Source organism: Perognathus longimembris, chromosome 8, assembly GCF_023159225.1.
Source record: "Perognathus longimembris pacificus isolate PPM17 chromosome 8, ASM2315922v1, whole genome shotgun sequence".
Lineage (NCBI taxonomy): Eukaryota > Metazoa > Chordata > Mammalia > Rodentia > Heteromyidae > Perognathus > Perognathus longimembris.
In genome coordinates, this window is record NC_063168.1 from 33,969,512 (window position 1) to 33,987,012 (window position 17,501).

The following is a 17,501-nucleotide window of genomic DNA, read 5'->3' on the forward strand; positions in this document are numbered from 1 at the left end:
AAACTTTAAGTTTTGGGTCTTCTCAGTTAAAATTCTTTGTTGTTGTTGTTTTTGCCAGTCCTGGGCCTTAAACTCAGGGCCTGAGCACTGTCCTTGGCTTTTTTTTGCTCAAGGCAAGCACTCTGCCACTCAAAACACAGCACCATTTCTGACCATTTTCTATATATGTGGTGCTGAGGAATCGAACCCAGGGCTTCATGTATACGAGGCAGGCACTCTTGCCACTAGGCCATATTCCTAGCCCTCAGTTAAAATTCTTAAGGAATCTTTGTCCTCATCCTACCCCAACCACAGTGGCAAGATCTTCTGCCTTACTTGCAAGTGTGCCCATGGAGTTTTGTCATCAATATCACCTCCAAGTTTGCTAGAATTTCAGAATTTCAGGCCCTGGATCAGAATGTGCATTTCCATAGCTCTCTGGGGGTGATTCCTATTTACTGTGAAGTATGGAAAGCACTTAATCCCCATGGAGCTCTAACTTTCTTTCCACCTTTTCCTTCTCACCCCCATTCAATGAGCCAGGATAACTTAAAATTTTTTAACTCTCAATCTCAGAACCACTGACATTTTGGGCTGAATAATGTTTAGTTGTAACAGGTTCCTAGCCCCTACCTATTAGATAGCAGTAGCACTCCTTGATTAGTTGTGACAAAAGTATCTCCTTGCTAGTTTATACTTCTTTTATTATTTTCCTTAATGTTCTATGATGTGCTCTGATTCTGACATTGGCTGATAATGTTTTGTAAGACAATGCTTGAATTACTAAATGTGTGCTATGGGCCAAAATCAACTCTGTTGAGAACCACTGTAATAGTTTACTGGCTTTGCTTGGTTCTGCATTTCTTCCAAATCAGAACACTTAATAGAAGAATTTTTATTGTTGTTGTTAGAATCTATTTTATTATATGACACTAAGGCTTTGAAACATAATTTTGATAAAATAATATCAAAATTTTCCAGTTGTAGTTGCAAGCCAGAAAACCCAGAATTATGGAGGTATAAGTAAAAGCTGGCCTAGGGAAAATCCAGGACCCTAACTCAAAAATAAGGTAAAAAAGGGCAAGCTCAAGGCCCTGAGTTCAACTGCTATTACTGCTAAAAAATAAAGGTAAGTTACATGCCTCTGTTCAAACATTTTGATGGCTCTCAATCTCTTTTCACTGACATAAAAAAGTCAAAAAAGCAAAAGGCCAGTGGCTCACACCTATTATCTTAGCTACTCCGCTGATGATCTTAGCTCAATGTCAGCCCCCTCAGGCATACAAATCCAAAGGATTCTTTTCCCCCCCTTTATTGTTAAAGTGAAGTACAGAGGGGTTACAGTTTCTTATGTAAGGCAGTAAGTACATTTCTTATTCAACTTGTTACCTCCTCCCTCTCCCCCAAAGGATTCTTATCTCCAATTATACTGGAAAAAAGCCTGATGTGAGGCATGGGTCAAGTGGTAGAATACCAGCTGTGAGTCAGAAAGCCTAGTGAGAATGCAAGGACCTGAAATTAAACTCTAGTATCAATGCGTGCACACACACACACAGAGCTAAGTTGGACATAGTGGCCTACACCTGTCATCTCTGAACTTAGGATGCTAAGGCATGAATGAAGATCCACAGTTCAAGGCCAGGCTGGGCTACACAATGACACACTATTTCAAAACAACAACAAAAAGACAACACATTAATATGGGGATAAACTCAGTGGTAGAATGTTTATCTAGTGTGTGAGGTTCTATGTTCTAACTCCAGTGCTGCAAGATTTAAAGAAAGTGAACTACAGTAAAACTATACATTATCTGGCTCCCCTATTGCCTTACTTCATCTCCTGTTTGTTGAGTCAACTCTAGTTACAACTGACCTACTTGCTGGTTTTAAACATACAGTGGTTTGATGGTACATGTTTGACAACAGGCACCCAAAGAGGAGGAAGTCCTGACTTTTAGCTGACATTATGGTATATGTTTTCCCACTGTGGCCAATTACAAGTGACCAATGTCACAAATTGTAAAGATGTAAAATAATCTGATATGGCACAGCATTAAAACTATTTCTATTATGCAGATTCCACAGATGTAAATCACCCCAAGAGCACAAGTGATTGGGAAGTGCAATAGCATAAGGAGGAAAACATGAGTTTTACTTTACTGCCTTTGTTTTAGTTTTTGGTAGGATTAGAGTTTGAATTCAGGGCCTTACACTTACTAGTCAAGCATTCTATTACATAGAGTATTTTAAATTATATTTAATATGCTGGGCACTGGTGATTTACACCTTTAATCCTAGTCAGTCAGGAGGCTGAGATCTGATGATCATGGTTCAAAGCCAGCACAGGCAGGAAAATCTGTGAGACTCTTATTTCCAATTAATCACTAGAAATGAAGAGTAGAGGGGCTGGGAATGTGGCTTAGTGGTAGAGTGCTTGCCTAGCATGCATGAAGCATGGTTCAATTCCTCAGTACCACATAAACAGAAAAGGCCAGAAGCGGCACTGTGGCTCAAGTGGTAGAATGCTAGCCTTAGCGACAGTGCCCAGGCTCTGAGTTCAAGCCAAAGGGCAGGCAAAAAAAGAGGGGTGGGGTAGGGGGAGTGGAGCTGTGGCTCAAAATGGTGGAGTGCTACATTTGAACAGAAAAGCTCAGAGATAGCACCCAGGCCCTGAGTTCAAGCTCCATAACTAAGAAAAAAAAAATCCAGGTGCTGGTAGCTCATGCCTCTAATCCTAGCTTTTCTGGAGGCTGAGATCTGAGGATTGTGGTTCAAAGCCAGCCCAGGAAGTCAAGTCCGTGTGACTCTAATCTCCAATTAACCACTAGAAAACCAGAAGTGATGCTGTGGCTGAAGTGGTAGAGTGCTGGCCTTGGGCTGAAGAGCTCAGAGACAGCCCAGGCCCAAGCTCAGAGTTCAAGTCCATAACCAACAACAACAAAAAAAAAACCAAAAACTAAAAAAAAACAACAACCCAAAACACAAAAACCAACTATCCCCCCAAAAGCCAGATATGAAGTTCTGGCTCAAACAATAAGGCGCTAGTCTTGACAGCCCCCTGACTCTGAATTTAAAAAAAAAAAAAAAAAAAGGAAGAAAAAATACATTTAAATTACATTTAAAAATATAATTTGAGTACATTTTATGCTTTTTTAAAATAATGATTAACAACTATCTAGCCAAATTCCTTAAATATCAAGGCTCAAGGAATAAGCTGAATCTATTACATAATTGCTGTAAATAATGTGTCAAACTTGCTCATAACTGAGGGTTTTTTTTTTGTTTTTTTTTTTGCCATTCCTGGGGCTTGAACTCAGGGCCTGGGCATTGTCCCTGAGCTTTTGCTCAAGGCTAGCACTCTACCACTTGAGCCACAGTGCCACTTCTGGCTTTTTCTTTTTATGTGGTACTGAGGAATTGAACCCAGGGCTTCATACATGCTAGGCAAGCACTATACCGCTAAGCCACATTCCTAGCCCAACTGAGGGCTTTTTTTTCTATCTTAATGGAAAGCTGTTCTTTGTAGAAACTTCTTTGTAGAAACTTCTTCATCTCCTTCAGGTCTTATTTAACTTACTTAGCAGGGCTTGCGGATTGAATCTTAGGTTTCCTGTTAGGCAAGCACTCTACTACTGAGTTATACACCCAACCCATTTTTTAGGTAAAGTCTTTCCCAGTTACTCTAGCTAAAACCATGTCCCCTCTATACTCCCTTTTCTACTACCGTGGTCTTGATCCATGCTCCTGTTCTTTCGCTTGAACTCGGGGTTTGGGTGCTGTCCCTGAGCCTCTTAGTGCACCACTTTGGGATTTTTCTGAGTAGTTTATTAAGATATGAGTCTCATGGACTTTGCTTATAATCATGATCCTCATCTCTCAGCCTCCTGAGTAGTTTGGATTGCAGGAATGAGTCATGGGTGCCAGGCAAAACTATTACTATTATTACTATTACCTTTTTTTTTTTCTTTTTTTTTTTGCCAGTCCTGGGGTTTTAAGTCTGGGCCTGGGTACTGACCCTGAGCTTCTTCTGCTCAAGACTAGTGTCCTATCACTTGAGCTACATCACCACTTCTGGCTTTCTCAGGGTCAGTATCCAGGCCCTGATTCAAGAATTGGCATCCCGGACTAGGAATATGGCCTAGTGGCAAGAGTGCTTGCCTCATATACATGAGGCCTGGGTTCAATTCCCAGCACCACATATACAGAAAATGGCCAGAAGGGGCGCTGTGGTTCAAGTGGCAGAGTGCTAGCCTTGAGCAAAAAAGAAGCCAGGGACAGTGCTCAGGCCCTGAGTTCAAGGCCCAGGACTGGCCAAAAAAAAAAAAAAAAAAAAAAAAGAATTGGCATCCCCCCCAATCCCCCCCAAAATAAAAGTCTCAAGAACTTTCCTGCCTAGGCTAGCTTCAAACTGCAACCCTCAAATCTCAGCCTCCTGAGTAGTTAGGATTATAGGAATAAGTCATGGGTGCCAGGCAAAAGTATTATTATTACTATTATAATTTCCTTTTTTTGCCAATCCTGGGGATTGAACTCAGGGCCTAGGCTCTGTCTCTGATGAGCCTTTCTGTGCTCAAGGCTAGTAGTGCTCTACCACTTGAGCCACAGTGCTACTTCCGGCTTTTTCTGTTTATATGGTACTAAAGAATTGAACCCAGGGCTTCATGCATGCTAGGCAAATATTCTACCAAGCCACATTCTCATCCCCTTTATAAAGTTTTGTTTTTTGCCAGTCCTGGGCCTTGGACTCAGGGCCTGAGCACTGTCCCTGGCTTCTTTTTGCTCAAGGCTAGCACTCTATCTCTTGAGCCACAGTGCCACTTCTGGCTTTTTTCTATATATGTGGTGCTGGAGAATTGAACCCAGGGCTTCATGTATACGAGGCAAGCACTCTTGCCACTAGGCCATATTCCCAGCCCTCCCTTATAAAGTTTTAAAAGCAAAAAATAAAATTAGTTTTTATTTATAAAGAAATATCTCTGCCAGTGTTGACCTTCAGAGTTTTACAAAGTCACAAACATGCCTTAGAAATTTACTAGAAGAAAGTGACCAGAAAATTGTGAATCTGTGCTCAATATATGTTTGTGCACTGTTAGTCAAACCATGGCATGTCCAGTCCAAGTACTTGTTTGTCATGGATGCTGGGAAGAAATGTATGTTGCATGGCCACTCTTGTATCCCTGAGAGCAAAGTAGTATTAATTTCTCCCAAAACTAATAAATCAATTGTTACTAAAATGGATTAATTATATAACTTTTATTTATTTATTTATTTATTTATTTATTTATTTTGGCCAGTCCTGGGGCTTGGACTCAGGGCCTGAGCACTGTCCCTGGCTTCTTCCCGCTCAAGGCTAGCACTCTGCCACTTGAGCCACAGTGCCGCTTCTGGCCGTTTTCTGTATATGTGGTGCTGGGGAATCGAACCTAGGGCCTCGTGTATCCGAGGCAGGCACTCTTGCCACTAGGCTATATCCCCAGCCCCTATAACTTTGATTTTTTAAAACTACATTATACAAGCATTTAATTTTACAATTTTTTTTTTTGGCCAGTCCTGGGCCTTGAACTCAGGGCCTGAGCACTGTCCCTGGTTTCCTTTTGCTCAAGGCTAGCACTCTGCCACTAGAGCCACAGCGCCACTTCTGTCCATTTTCTGTATATGTGGTGCTGGGGAATCGAACCCAGTGCCTCATGTATACCAGGCAAGCTCTCTTGCCACTAGGCCATATCCCCAGCCCCTAATTTTACAATTTTTATAGTCCTTAAAGAGCTCAGGAGAGCTCATCTTCAGAGTCAAAAGATCAAATTGGGGGGGGAGGAGAAAAAAAGATCAAACTAAAATGTTATAGAAGCCAAGAACTGGTGGCTCTAGTTTATAATCTTAGCTACTCAAGAGTTCAAAGCCAGCCTGGCAGGAAAGTCCATGAGACTCATCGCTAATAAACTACTTTTTTAAAAAGCCACAAGAGTGTCACTGTAATTCAAGTGGTAGAGCGCTAGTGTTCAGCTCAAGAGCTCAGGGATAGTGGCCAGGGCCAGAGTTCAAGCCCCAGGGCAAAAAAAAAAAAAAAAAAAAAAAAAGCCAGAAGTGGTGCTGTGGCTTAAGTGGTAGAGCACTAGCCTTGAGCACAAAGAGGCTCAGGGACAGCACTCAGGCCCTGAGTTCAAGCTCCAGGATCAGCAGGGCAGGTGGGGGGGGCGGTTTGGATGCTGGGTACCTGTTGCTTGTAATCATAGCTACTCAGGAGGCTGCTATCTAAGGATCTTGGTTCAAAGCCAGCTCAAGCAGTAAAGTTCCTAAGACTCTTAGCTCCAGTTAAACACCAAAAAAACTGGCAGTGGAACTGTGGCTCAAATAGTAGTGTGCCAACCTTGAGCAAAAATGCTAAGAGACAATACCTAGGCCCTTAATTCAAACCCTAATACTGGCATACACACACACACACACACACACACACACACACACACACACACAGAATGTTACGATTGCTCCTTTGAAATAAGACTGGTCTGAATTTTCTTATGAGTTAGGATTTTATCATCTATCAATGGAAATAGCAAGTATCAATAGTTATAGGGAATAAAAAGGCACTGTCTATGTATTAAGGTTGGAAAATATATATACATATATATATATATATTTTTTTTTTTTTTGGCCATCCCTGGGGCTTGAACTCAGGGCCTGGGCAATGTCCTTGAGCTTCTTTTGCTCAAGGTAGCACTCTACCACTTGAGCCACTGCTCCACTTCCAGCTTTTACTGTGCATGTGGTACAAAGGAATTGTTTATTTGTTTTGTTTTTGTTGCCAGTCCTGAGGCATGGACTCAGGGCCTGAGCACTGTCCCTGGCTTCTTTCTGCTTAAGGCTAGCACTCTACCTCGAGCCACAGCACCACTTCCACCTTTTTTCTATATATGTGATGCTAAGGAATCGAACCCAGGGCTTCATATATATAAGGCGAACACTTTACCACTAGGCCACATTCCCACCCCCTGGTACAGAGGAATTGAACCCAGGGCTTCATGCATGCTAAGCAAGCACTCTACTGCTCAGCCACATTCCCAGTCCTGGAACATAAATCTTTTTAGGGGACATCTTGGCAGTACTTATCAAAACATACATGGCCTTTGACACTGTAATTTCAATTTTAGGACTTTAACCTAGAGATATATTCACATTTGTGCCCAGAAGAAAAATAGAAAATTAACCTAACCATCCCCTATAGGAGAAATAGTTGAATCACTTATGGTAATGAAAATATGGGGAAAACTATAGGGCTACTAACAAGAATAAGGCAGACATCCTTACATATTCTGACCTATTCAGTAGAAAGCAACAGGTGTTATTGGCTCATACCTGTAATCCTAGTCACCTAGGAAGCTGATATCTAAGGATTTCGGTTTGAAGCCATCCTGGGGAGACAAATCCATGAGACTCTTAACTGTAGTTAACCAGCAAAAAGCTGAAAGTGGAGGTATATGTGCACACGTGCTCTCTCTCTCTCTCTCTCAAAAGTAAATGGCAAGTTTATGTAAGATGTCATATATGTTCACCAAAACACAAGGCAAATATCTGTAAACGCATAGAAAATCAACATATAGGGCTGGGAATATGGCTTAGTGGTAGAGTGTTTGCCTTTCATGAATGAAGCCCTGGGTTCGATTTCTCAGCACCACATAAACAGAAAAAGCCAGAAGTGGCACTGTGGCTCAAGTGGTAGTGTGCTAGCTTTGAGCAAAAAGGAAGAAGTGGGGACAGTGCTCAGGCCCTGAGTCCAAGCCCCAGGACTGGCAAAAAAAAAAAAAAAAAAAAAGTAAATATACACATAGCCTTTGACTATTGCTTCTGGACAGGTAAAAGTCTTGGGGGATAGATGAAGGGGACTTTCACTTTAACTCTATTTACTTTTCCCCCCCATTGTTTGAGATTTTATTGTTTTAATTGTTCATCACAATCTCTTATTACTTTTTCAATTAGAAACAATTTTTAGCTAGTAATCCTAACACTCAGAACCAAAGGCAGGTGGATCAGGTGTTTGAGGCCAGAGTGGGGCTACATAGAGAAATATGCCTTCAAATGGCTGGAGGTATATGTAGCTCATTGGGAGAATACTTGCCTGACATGTATGTAGAAGGACCCAGGTTTGATCCCCCAGTACCAAAAGAGAAAAATCGTATTTATTAGGCAAGGGAATACACATGAAGACCCTATGATTTATTAGGCAAGGGAATACACATGAAGACCCTATGATTTATTTTTATTAGCATACAATAGTAAATACAAAGGGGAATTTCTTTTTTTTTTTTTTTTTTGGCCAGTCCTGGGCCTTGAACTCAGGGCCTGAGCACTGTCCCTGGCTTCCTTTTGCTCAAGGCTAGCACTCTGCCACTGGAGCCACAGCGCCACTTCTGTCCATTTTCTGTATATGTGGTGCTGGGGAATCGAACCCAGTGCCTCATGTATACCAGGCAAGCTCTCTTGCCACTAGGGCATATCCCCAGCCCCACAAAGGGGAATTTCATTGTGACCTTTCCATGTACTTCAACCACCTCCACTGATACTACCTTACCTTCTTCCCCCTTTTCTAATACAATTTCAACAGGTTCATTGTTGTATTTTCACACTTAAGGACAAAAAAATAAAATTTTAATGGACACAAGTGACAAGTGGAGAAAGAGAATTTGTGGGCTTATGTTCCTCATTTTTGTTTTGTGAGACAGTATGAACAAGGCGAAAGAATATGTAGTTTCTAATGTTTACTCAAGATTTGTGGGATGAGTGCCTGCCCAGCAATAAGGCTGTTAAGTTTGACCGCAGCACCACCAAACTAGAAAAATAGTAACAATAATAATAAGTATCTGAGGGCTGGGATTACAGGCATGCACAACCACACTCTGTTCAGAAAGAATTAATAGTACAACATTATTTCTGATAACAGAACCCAAGTATTCCAAAGGACTGAAACATATCATATACCTTATATATTATGGGGAACATGGACCTGAGAAACTACTAGGTGTACCCAGCCAAGGCAATGTCAGGTGGGACTTGAAATTCACTAAACCTAGCTTTTTTTTTTTTTTCAAAGCAAATTACAGTAATTCTAGGTCCTCAAATGATGTTTTAAATAGACAAATAGCCCTTGACAGAAAAAATGTTCCTCAGAACTCTTAGGCAGTGAGTAAAAATCTTAGGTCTGGAAGCAATCCAGTATCATTTTGGTACATTTTGGTACTGTCCGGTTTTTATCGGAGGGGAAGTTTGCTGTTAAATCATTGTTGTGGGTGAAGATTTGCTAAAGAAAATTTTGTTGACTTCATAAACCATTTATCCACCTCTTGGTGGCACAATGGGCCTAGTAAATGTTGGAGGGCAGACTGCTCCTTTTTTTTTTTTTTTTTTTTTTTTTTTTTGGCCAGTCCTGGGCCTTGGACTCAGGGCCTGAGCACTGTCCCTGGCTTCTTCCCGCTCAAGGCTAGCACTCTGCCACTTGAGCCACAGCGCCGATTCTGGCCGTTTTCTGTGTATGTGGTGCTGGGGAATCGAACCTAGGGCCTCGTGTATCCGAGGCAGGCACTCTTGCCACTAGGCTATATCCCCAGCCCCCAGACTGCTCCTTTTTAAGCAAGAACAATCAGCAAAGCTGATTTGGAGGACACTTGGGGACAAACAGAGGCAACTATGTGAAAGGCCATGTGCGTGACTTTCAGACAATACTATTTGGTGAAGTACTACTGCAAAGGGCAGTTAAACCGAAAAGAAAACCCGACAGTGTCAGAACAAGAGAACCAAGGTGGGAAGCAGTCGACACACAAGTTTACCTAGTTAATAACTGCGGCTGTTAAGCACCAACAGGGATACAGTTTTCATTTTTAGGAAGGATTTGTGGACGACGCAAACTCCAGACTAGGGAGACAAGAGTTAAAACAGTGGGCTGGCCTACAGTCTTGATACCTTCTCCAAGACTTGGGGATGATCACCGGGCGCCAAGGCAGCACGCCTCGCAGCTCACGCCACCCTCTGCCTGGTTATTGGAATCTTCAACTCCGGGACTCGTAGGCCTCTACAGCGGACTGTAGAGGTCAGAGGCCTGCAATCGGCCTCGGAAGTGTTCTTTACTCCTTTCCTTCCACCCCTCCCAGGTTTAAGCACAACTGGAGGCGCCCGCCCCTTTTCCACAGCAGCCCCCATCCGAGGGGCGTGTCGGGAGGGGGGAGGGCTGAGGCCCACTCGGCAGGTTGGCGGGAGCCAGCCGGCGCGAAACCCAGGAAAGCCGAGAGAACGCCACCGCGCCGCGCTCAAACTCGCGCCGCCAGCAGCTCAGGAGCTGCGCCCCACCCTCTCCGTCACCAAAGGCGTCCAACCAATGAACGGGCCAGAAAGGCTGTGCCTGCGAGTCACACACTGGGAGTAGGAATCTCGGGAGGGGGAAGGAAAGTCGAAGGCGGGTTACGTTTGATTGACAGATCATTCAAGCCAATCCTGCCCGCAGCTTCTCTTCGCTCGCTTCTCTGCTGGGCTCAGTTCTTCATCCCGCCTCCTCCTCTACCACCCCCTCTTCTTCCCTCCTCGTGGTCCCGCCCCTCCTCCCCTCCCCCACTCTGCGGGCAAATCGCTGCTGGAAAGAGGCGGGGGTCGAAGCGGCGGGCTCGTGTGGAGCCTTAGGTAGGATTGACAGGCATTCAGGCCAATACAAGATGTGCTGATGGCGCGGCTGTGGCTAGAACCGGCCAATGAGAGGGCGGGCTGGGGGCGGAGGCCCAGGTTCCAAACGCTCCGCGGCGCCATGGGCTGAAAACTCAACCGAGATGGAATCTCCCAGTCTGAACCGGTTTCAACCGGTTCCGAGTTTGAGGCACTAGAAGGAGGGGGAGAAGCGGCTGCATCGGCCGCGGCGGGAGCAGCGGGAGCTACAGCATCAGCCAGAGCAACAGTAGCTACAGCCCCGGCGGCGTTGCCTGTTCCAGTCTTGCAGCTGCAGTCCGTGCAACCACCCCGAGGGGGGGGGGGAACCACCAGTCGCTGAGGAGCGGGAGAAGGGGGGAAAGTTTAGGCGAGCCCGGGTGGGGGGGGGCCCAGCGCCGGAGCCGCGTGAGAGTGGGAGCAGTGTTGTGGTGGGGGGAGTCGGACTGCAACTGGCAGCGAAGCGTTCCTCGGTCGTGTGGACTCTCCACCCCTACTCCCGCCGTTCCCGCCACCGCCTGTGGCCGGAGGGTCCTCCCGGGGCTCAGGCTTCGGGACTTGACCCCGTTCCCCTCCCCCTTTCCTCACTCCCCGGCCGGGCGGGAGCATTTATCCCTCAGACCCATTCCCCTTTTTTGGTGGGGCAGGCGAGTGTGTGTGTGTTTGTGTGTGTGTGTGTGTTTAGGGGAGCTGTCCCTGGAATAGTAAATATTGAGCTTCTTTTTTTTTCTTTTTTTTTTTGCCCTTCGTTTTTAAATCTCCTTTTTTTAAGGTGGGAAAACTGAAACCCACCTTGATTCCCTCCCCTCTTCCCCTTCCCCACCTTCCCTCGCCCTAAGCCCCGACAAGGAAGGAAGAAGCAGTTGGTTCGATCTCTGGGTAAGTCACTACGTCTTCGGTGGCCGAGGGTCGGGCGGCGGCGGCAGCGCGGGCGGGCGGGAGAAGGCCGGCGTGGGGCGCGGCGGCCGCGGGAGGCGAGCCCGGGCGGCGGCGACCGCGGGTGCGCCAGGCCCACGGCGGAGGCTGCGATGAATGGAGCCGCTTCTGTCGCCGAGGGATGAAGGCGGCCGCGGGAGGGGAGCGCTTGCTGGCTCATTGGCGTGCGCGGGTGGCGTGGATGGAGGCGAGGAGTGTGGTTGTGAAGCACAGCCCCGGAGGGGGTGGAAGAAGGGCTTCCCCAGCCCAAAAGGCCCGGGAGAAGTTGGGGTGATTTCAGGAACATCTCTGTAAATTAATATGAGTGGAAGTTTCCAGAAATATTTAGTGCAGCAGCATTGAAACGTCCGCCTGCATCACGTGGCCCTCGGTGGGGAGCTTGGGATGGGGGAGGGAGGGAGGGGCTCCCTAAGTCCTTGCTCCTCGGGCGTGGAAACTCAAAAGCTTTCTGTTTTTTTTGTTTGTTTTAAAGAGAGTTTTGTCTTTGAGGTTTTTCGAAAAGTAGGGCGAGAAGTATAAAATGGTCAGTTCTTTTCAGAGATCTACGAATGGGGTTCTGTGTTGTAGTTTCTTTTCTAGGGTCGTGTGTGTGAAGTTGGTCGAATCATTCACTGCTGGCAGTGTGTAGTGGGTGATACCCTGATTCTCCTTCATTCTAGAGTCTTCGGAGTTTGGGGCGGAGGGAAGTAGTGTAGTAGAGGAAGCCTAGACCTCTTTTCATCGTGCTGAGGCCATGCTGCTTGGAGGTTTGGGGCGGTGAACTTAAGGCGCCGGGTCTCTGCGGCCCGCGAGTAGGGGCGGGGTGAGTGCGTGTTCTGGTGTGCTGTAGGTGGAAGTGCGGCCGCTCGCTTCGGGAGGGAAGCCTGGGGAGGGCGGGCCCTCGTGAGGTGTGCTTCTACTGAATGAAGTCGGCGATTGCACACACACCTAAGTAGCACTCCTTTCGCTTTGTGGCAGTCTTTCACCTTAGTGTGAAGTTACCAATAAGTAGCAGTTGAGACTTTTTTGGGTTTAGATGCAAGGTATAGCTGAGTGAAGTGGTAGAGTCACGACATTGCCGAATAATTTCTTAGGATATGCAATTCAGTGAGTAGACTTGAAAATTGAAGGCCTCCAAGTAGAAAAAAGGAAGAGTTATGGTTATACCTCTCCTGCTATTAGGAGTGTTTATCGCCTGTTTGGTTGTGTGTCTTATGCTGGTTGTGGAAAGAATGTTTTGGAAGCTATTCGATTTGGGGGACTAAATGTGCTTGGCATTGACCACCAAAGCCGCCATTTCTGTATTACGTACATTTCAAGAATAGGTAGGTTATTTCGAAGATAACCGCTAGTTCTCAGGATGGCAAACAACGATATTTTAAATTATTATCTTCTTTTTTCATTTGAATCTAATATGGAGAACTCCCAAGGACAATACCTGGAAGTCAAACTTTTTACAGGTTACTATTGATCTTTTTCTTTTTTAGCTGTAAGTTATGACAGGGTAGGCGAAGGAAAGCTCATTTAATTTTTAACCCCAAAAATCAAAACTTTTATGTCGATCTTGGTGCTTATTGGACAGTGCTTTTGAGCTTTAATTTTTAAGATTGTTTTTACTCTTATTCAAAGTTTTATAGCCTTTGAAGGCAAGGGAAGATTTACACTTGTAGTTTCAGAATTTATTTACCTCTATCACAGTAGTAGTTATATTTTCTTTATTGCAGGTACCAGAACTATTAAAATGTTTAATACTAGTTAATCTTTTGAAGTCTCATTTTTTTGTCAGTAATGGAGAGAAAGGCTCTAGAGGAATAAAAAATATTTGTACTCTCAATTTCTTGACTTACATTATATTTTACATTATAGTTAGCCTGAGTGGCTCATCATTTAGTCTAATAATTTATTTTGATTAACATTTGTTTTGACCTCTTTAAGTAAAACTGCATTTAAATTGCTGCTGTTACTAAGAAGTTTTAAAATGCTATGGCATAGCCAAAAATAACTTTTTCCTATCAGGCTAGTTGGTTCAAACACAATGTAATCAACTTAACCATTCATTTCCTGATCCTGGACTAAACCAGGGGTTTAGTGGAAGCATTTCCAAGTGTCCAGAATCATCTGTAATCATATAAAAAAATGGGGTGGGCTACAGTTGTGTTCCTCTGGTTTTATTACAGCTTACAACAACAACAAAAGTTCAAGAATCACTGATTGAGCCAGTCAGATTTTTGGCATTGTCTTTGAAGAAAAAACGGAAAAGATTTTTGTAATTCTAGGCAACTAAAAGTGTGGGTGTGTGCCAGAAGCATCTTAGGGGGATAAACATTGCACATGAAGCCAGTGTGTTTTACTACATTTAAGGCAAAGAGTTCTTCTATTTGGAAATACGCTGGTTAAACCTTGTGAGTGAATACCTGAACATTAAGAAAAATCTTGATGGCATATTACCATAAAGGTTTTTTTTCCCTTTAGATCACGTATCTGAGGAATTTAATCTTTTTTTTTTTTTTTTTTAATTTTATTGCCAGTCCTGGGGCTTGAACTCAGGGCCTGAGCACTGTCCCTGGCTTCTTTTTGCTCAAGGCGCTATAGTGCTCTATCACTTGAGCCATACATAGTGCTGTGTCTGGCTTTTTCTCTTTATGTGGTGCTGAGGAATTGAACTCAGGGCTTCATGTTTTGTTTTGTTTTTGTTTTGTTTTTTGGCTAGTCCTGGGGCTTAGACTCAAGGCCTGAGCACTGTCCCTGGCTTCTTTTTGCTCAAGGCTAGCACTCTGCCACTTGAGCCACAGCACCACTTCTGGCCATTTTCTGTATATGTGGTGCTGGGAAATTGAATCCAGGGCCTCATGTATACGAGGCAAGCACTCTTGCCACTAGGCCATATCCCCCAGCCCTGGCTTCATGTTTTTGAGGCAAGCACTCTACCTCTAGGTCATATCTCCAACCCACTATTTAATCTTTGAATGCAAATTTAGTGGGTTGAATTCTGTAGAAGTTAAGAGAATTTGTATCAAGATTTATGAAACATTTGTTCTTCCTAATCACTGCTGCTTATGCATGTTTAAAACTGTACTGTTCTCAGCATATCTTAAAAATGTGTGAAGGGAACTGCTTACACTGAGCCATTCAGAAGATTCTGCTTGGTGAGGGGGCAAATTAACCTGTACTTGAAATTTTTGCACAAAATTAGTCACTATATCTGTCTTCAGGGCCCTAAAATCTTTTAAGGCCATAAAATGGAGTCACTTAAAAACAGTTTAGCATACTTTTTAAATGTTAGACTTGTAAACTTTTTTAGGTCTCTAGTAAACGTTAGGAAGATTGGACCTTAGTAACTAATTTAGCTAGACAGTAGATAAATTATTTAGCTTTTGTTATTGTGTTTATTGTTTTGTAATTAAATCTCTCATATCCTTTAATTAACATATTTGTAAGAAGGTGGTTGGAACAAAATAATGTGAGAAGAAAGCTTTTGACTGTTCATATCAAAACTATATTGGCAACTTATTTTTTTTCTTTCCTTTCAGTAATCTATGCCAGCAATTATGACAATGTTAGCAGACCATGCAGCTCGTCAGCTGCTTGATTTCAGCCAAAAACTGGATATCAACCTTTTAGACAATGTTGTGAATTGCTTATACCATGGAGAAGGAGCCCAGGTAAAGTGGCTGGCCAAAACTTCACATCTTTATAACATTATCAAAATGCTAAAAATTGAGTAAGTTAACCACTTTTTTCACAAATTTGGAAAATAAGTACTGGAGAAAGAAATTGTGTTGGATATAGTTAAGAGCGGGATATACTTGTCCTATTAACTTCAGAACCCTGTATTATCTTTAATAAAACAGTCAAGTGTACAAATGTTTTGTTAGATATTAAAGGTTCTATGTACCTTGACATACCTTTAAACTATAGAATTACTTAGTTGTTTAAAAATCTATGAATATTTCTGCCTTATTTGAATCTGGTGCATTTGTAAAAGTGGTTCTAGTAGTGGAGAAAATGTACTATATAGGAATATATATATAAATGTGATAAATGTGATCCATGTTTTGATCAGTTTAAGGTTTTGTGTTATTTATTTTTATATAACCTAACTGAAAGGTAAGGGCTAGGGATGTAGCTGAATGATAAAAGTGAAATTGATTACCTATCTAGCATTATAGGGCCTAAAAAGGGTTTTGTTTCTGTTTTTATTTTTTGTGGTGCTAGAAGTTGAACCCAGGCCCTTGCACATTCTAGGCAAGTGTTTCACTGAGCTACATCCCTAGGCTGCTAAAATAGTCGGGTGTTGCTGGGCACCAGTGGCTCACACCTGTAGTCCTAGCTGTAATCCTAGCTATTCAGGAGGCTGAGATCTGAAGATCACTGAAGCTATCCTGGATAGAAAAGTCCCTGTGAGACTTACCTCCATTTAACCACTCAAAAACCAGAAGTGACAAAAACTAAAATAGTCGGGTGGTGTGAAAACTTTTGCAATTGGGTCCAAATCTTCTTCTTTTTAGTGCTAGTATTACGACTTGAATTCAGGATCTGGGAGCTGTTCTTTAATTTGCTCAAGGCTAACGCTAAACCACTTCTGGCTTTTTGGTAGTTAATTGGAGGTTAAGTCTCATGCTCTGCTGCCCGGCCTGGCTTCAAACTTTGATCCCCAGATGGCAATCTGAGTAACTACGATAACAGGTGTGAGCCACTGGCACCCGGCTTGGGTCAGTGATCCTTTTACTTATTTTTGTAGTGGGGATTGAACTCAGGGCCTGAGCACTGTCCCTGGCTTCTTTTTGCCCAAGGCTAGCTAGCACTCTACCTCTTGAGCCACAGCGCCACTTCTGTGTTTTTTTTTTCTGTTTATGTGGTACTGAGGAGTCGAATCCATGGCTTCATGCATGTTAGGCAAGCACGCTACCACTAAGCCACATTCCCAGCCTGACTGTTTATGCTTTGTTGTCAAAACATGAGGTTCCTGGTTGGATGATGTTCTTTAAGTAGATAGGAAGTGTGTGTGTGTGTGTGTGTGTGTGTGTGTGTGTGTGTGTGTTGCAAGGACTGGGCACAGTCCCTGAAGAGTGTGTGTGTGTGTGTGTTGCAAGGCCTGGGCACAGTCCCTGAACTTTTGCTCATGGCTAGTACTCTACCACTTGTGTCACAAAGCAACTTACTGCTTTTTCTGTTTCTGTGGTACTAAGGAATTGAACCCAGGCTTCATGCACTCTACCACTAAGCCACATTCTCAGCCACTGCACCACTTCCTTCCTTTTCTGAGTAGTATTGGAGATAAAAGTCTCACAGATTTCCTGCCTGCCTGGGCTGCATTTGAAGTTTGATCCTCCAGTCTCAGCCTCCTGAGCAGTGAGGATTACAGGTGTGAGCTATTACTGCCTGGGTTGAATTTCTTTTCTTTCTTTCTTTTTTTAATCAGGGCTTGAACCCAAGACCTGAGCTCTTTCTGCTTGTTTGCTCACTGTTGGTGCACTCCTTCTGAAGCCACACCTATAGTCTAGCATCTTGCTGTTTAATTGGTGTTGGTAGTCCTGAGGACTTTTCTGCGTGGGCTGGCTTCAAACTGATTTTCCAAGTCTCAGCTCCTAGGATTACAGGCGTGAGCCACCATTACCCACTTGAGCTTTTCAGAATATTAACAGAGGGGGCTGAGAATATGGCCTAATGGTAGAGTGCTTGCCTCGTATACATGAAGCCCTGGGTTCAATTCCTCAGCACCACATATATAGAAAAAGCCAGAAGGGGGGCTGGGAATATGGCCTAGTGGCAAGAGTGTTTGCCTTGGACACATGAAGCCCTGGGTTCGATTCCCCAGCACCACATATATAGAAAATGGCCAGAAGTGGCGCTGTGACTCAAGTGGCAGAGTGCTAGCCTTGAGCAAAAAGAAGCCAGGGACAGTGCTCAGGCCCTGAGTCCAAGGCC

The 17,501-nt window shown here is 43.8% G+C and overlaps 1 protein-coding gene across 3 annotated transcripts in view; it reads left to right on the top strand.

Annotated features, from left to right (window-relative positions):
* Window positions 1–10,757: 10,757 nt before the first annotated feature.
* The window catches only part of Xpo1 (exportin 1), a 55,801-nt gene continuing 49,057 nt past the window's right edge, over window positions 10,758–17,501 (top strand). Inside the window, exons 1-2 of one of the 3 annotated variants that reach the window (XM_048352853.1) lie at window positions 10,758–11,537; window positions 15,104–15,235. In XM_048352853.1, the coding sequence (XP_048208810.1) occupies window positions 15,110–15,235 (126 nt within the window). In that variant the 5' untranslated portion in view covers window positions 10,758–11,537; window positions 15,104–15,109. Of the gene's footprint in view, window positions 11,538–12,625; window positions 12,899–13,012; window positions 13,034–15,103; window positions 15,236–17,501 lie in introns of those variants that run through there. The other 2 variants (XM_048352851.1, XM_048352852.1) reach the window with 2 other exon arrangements.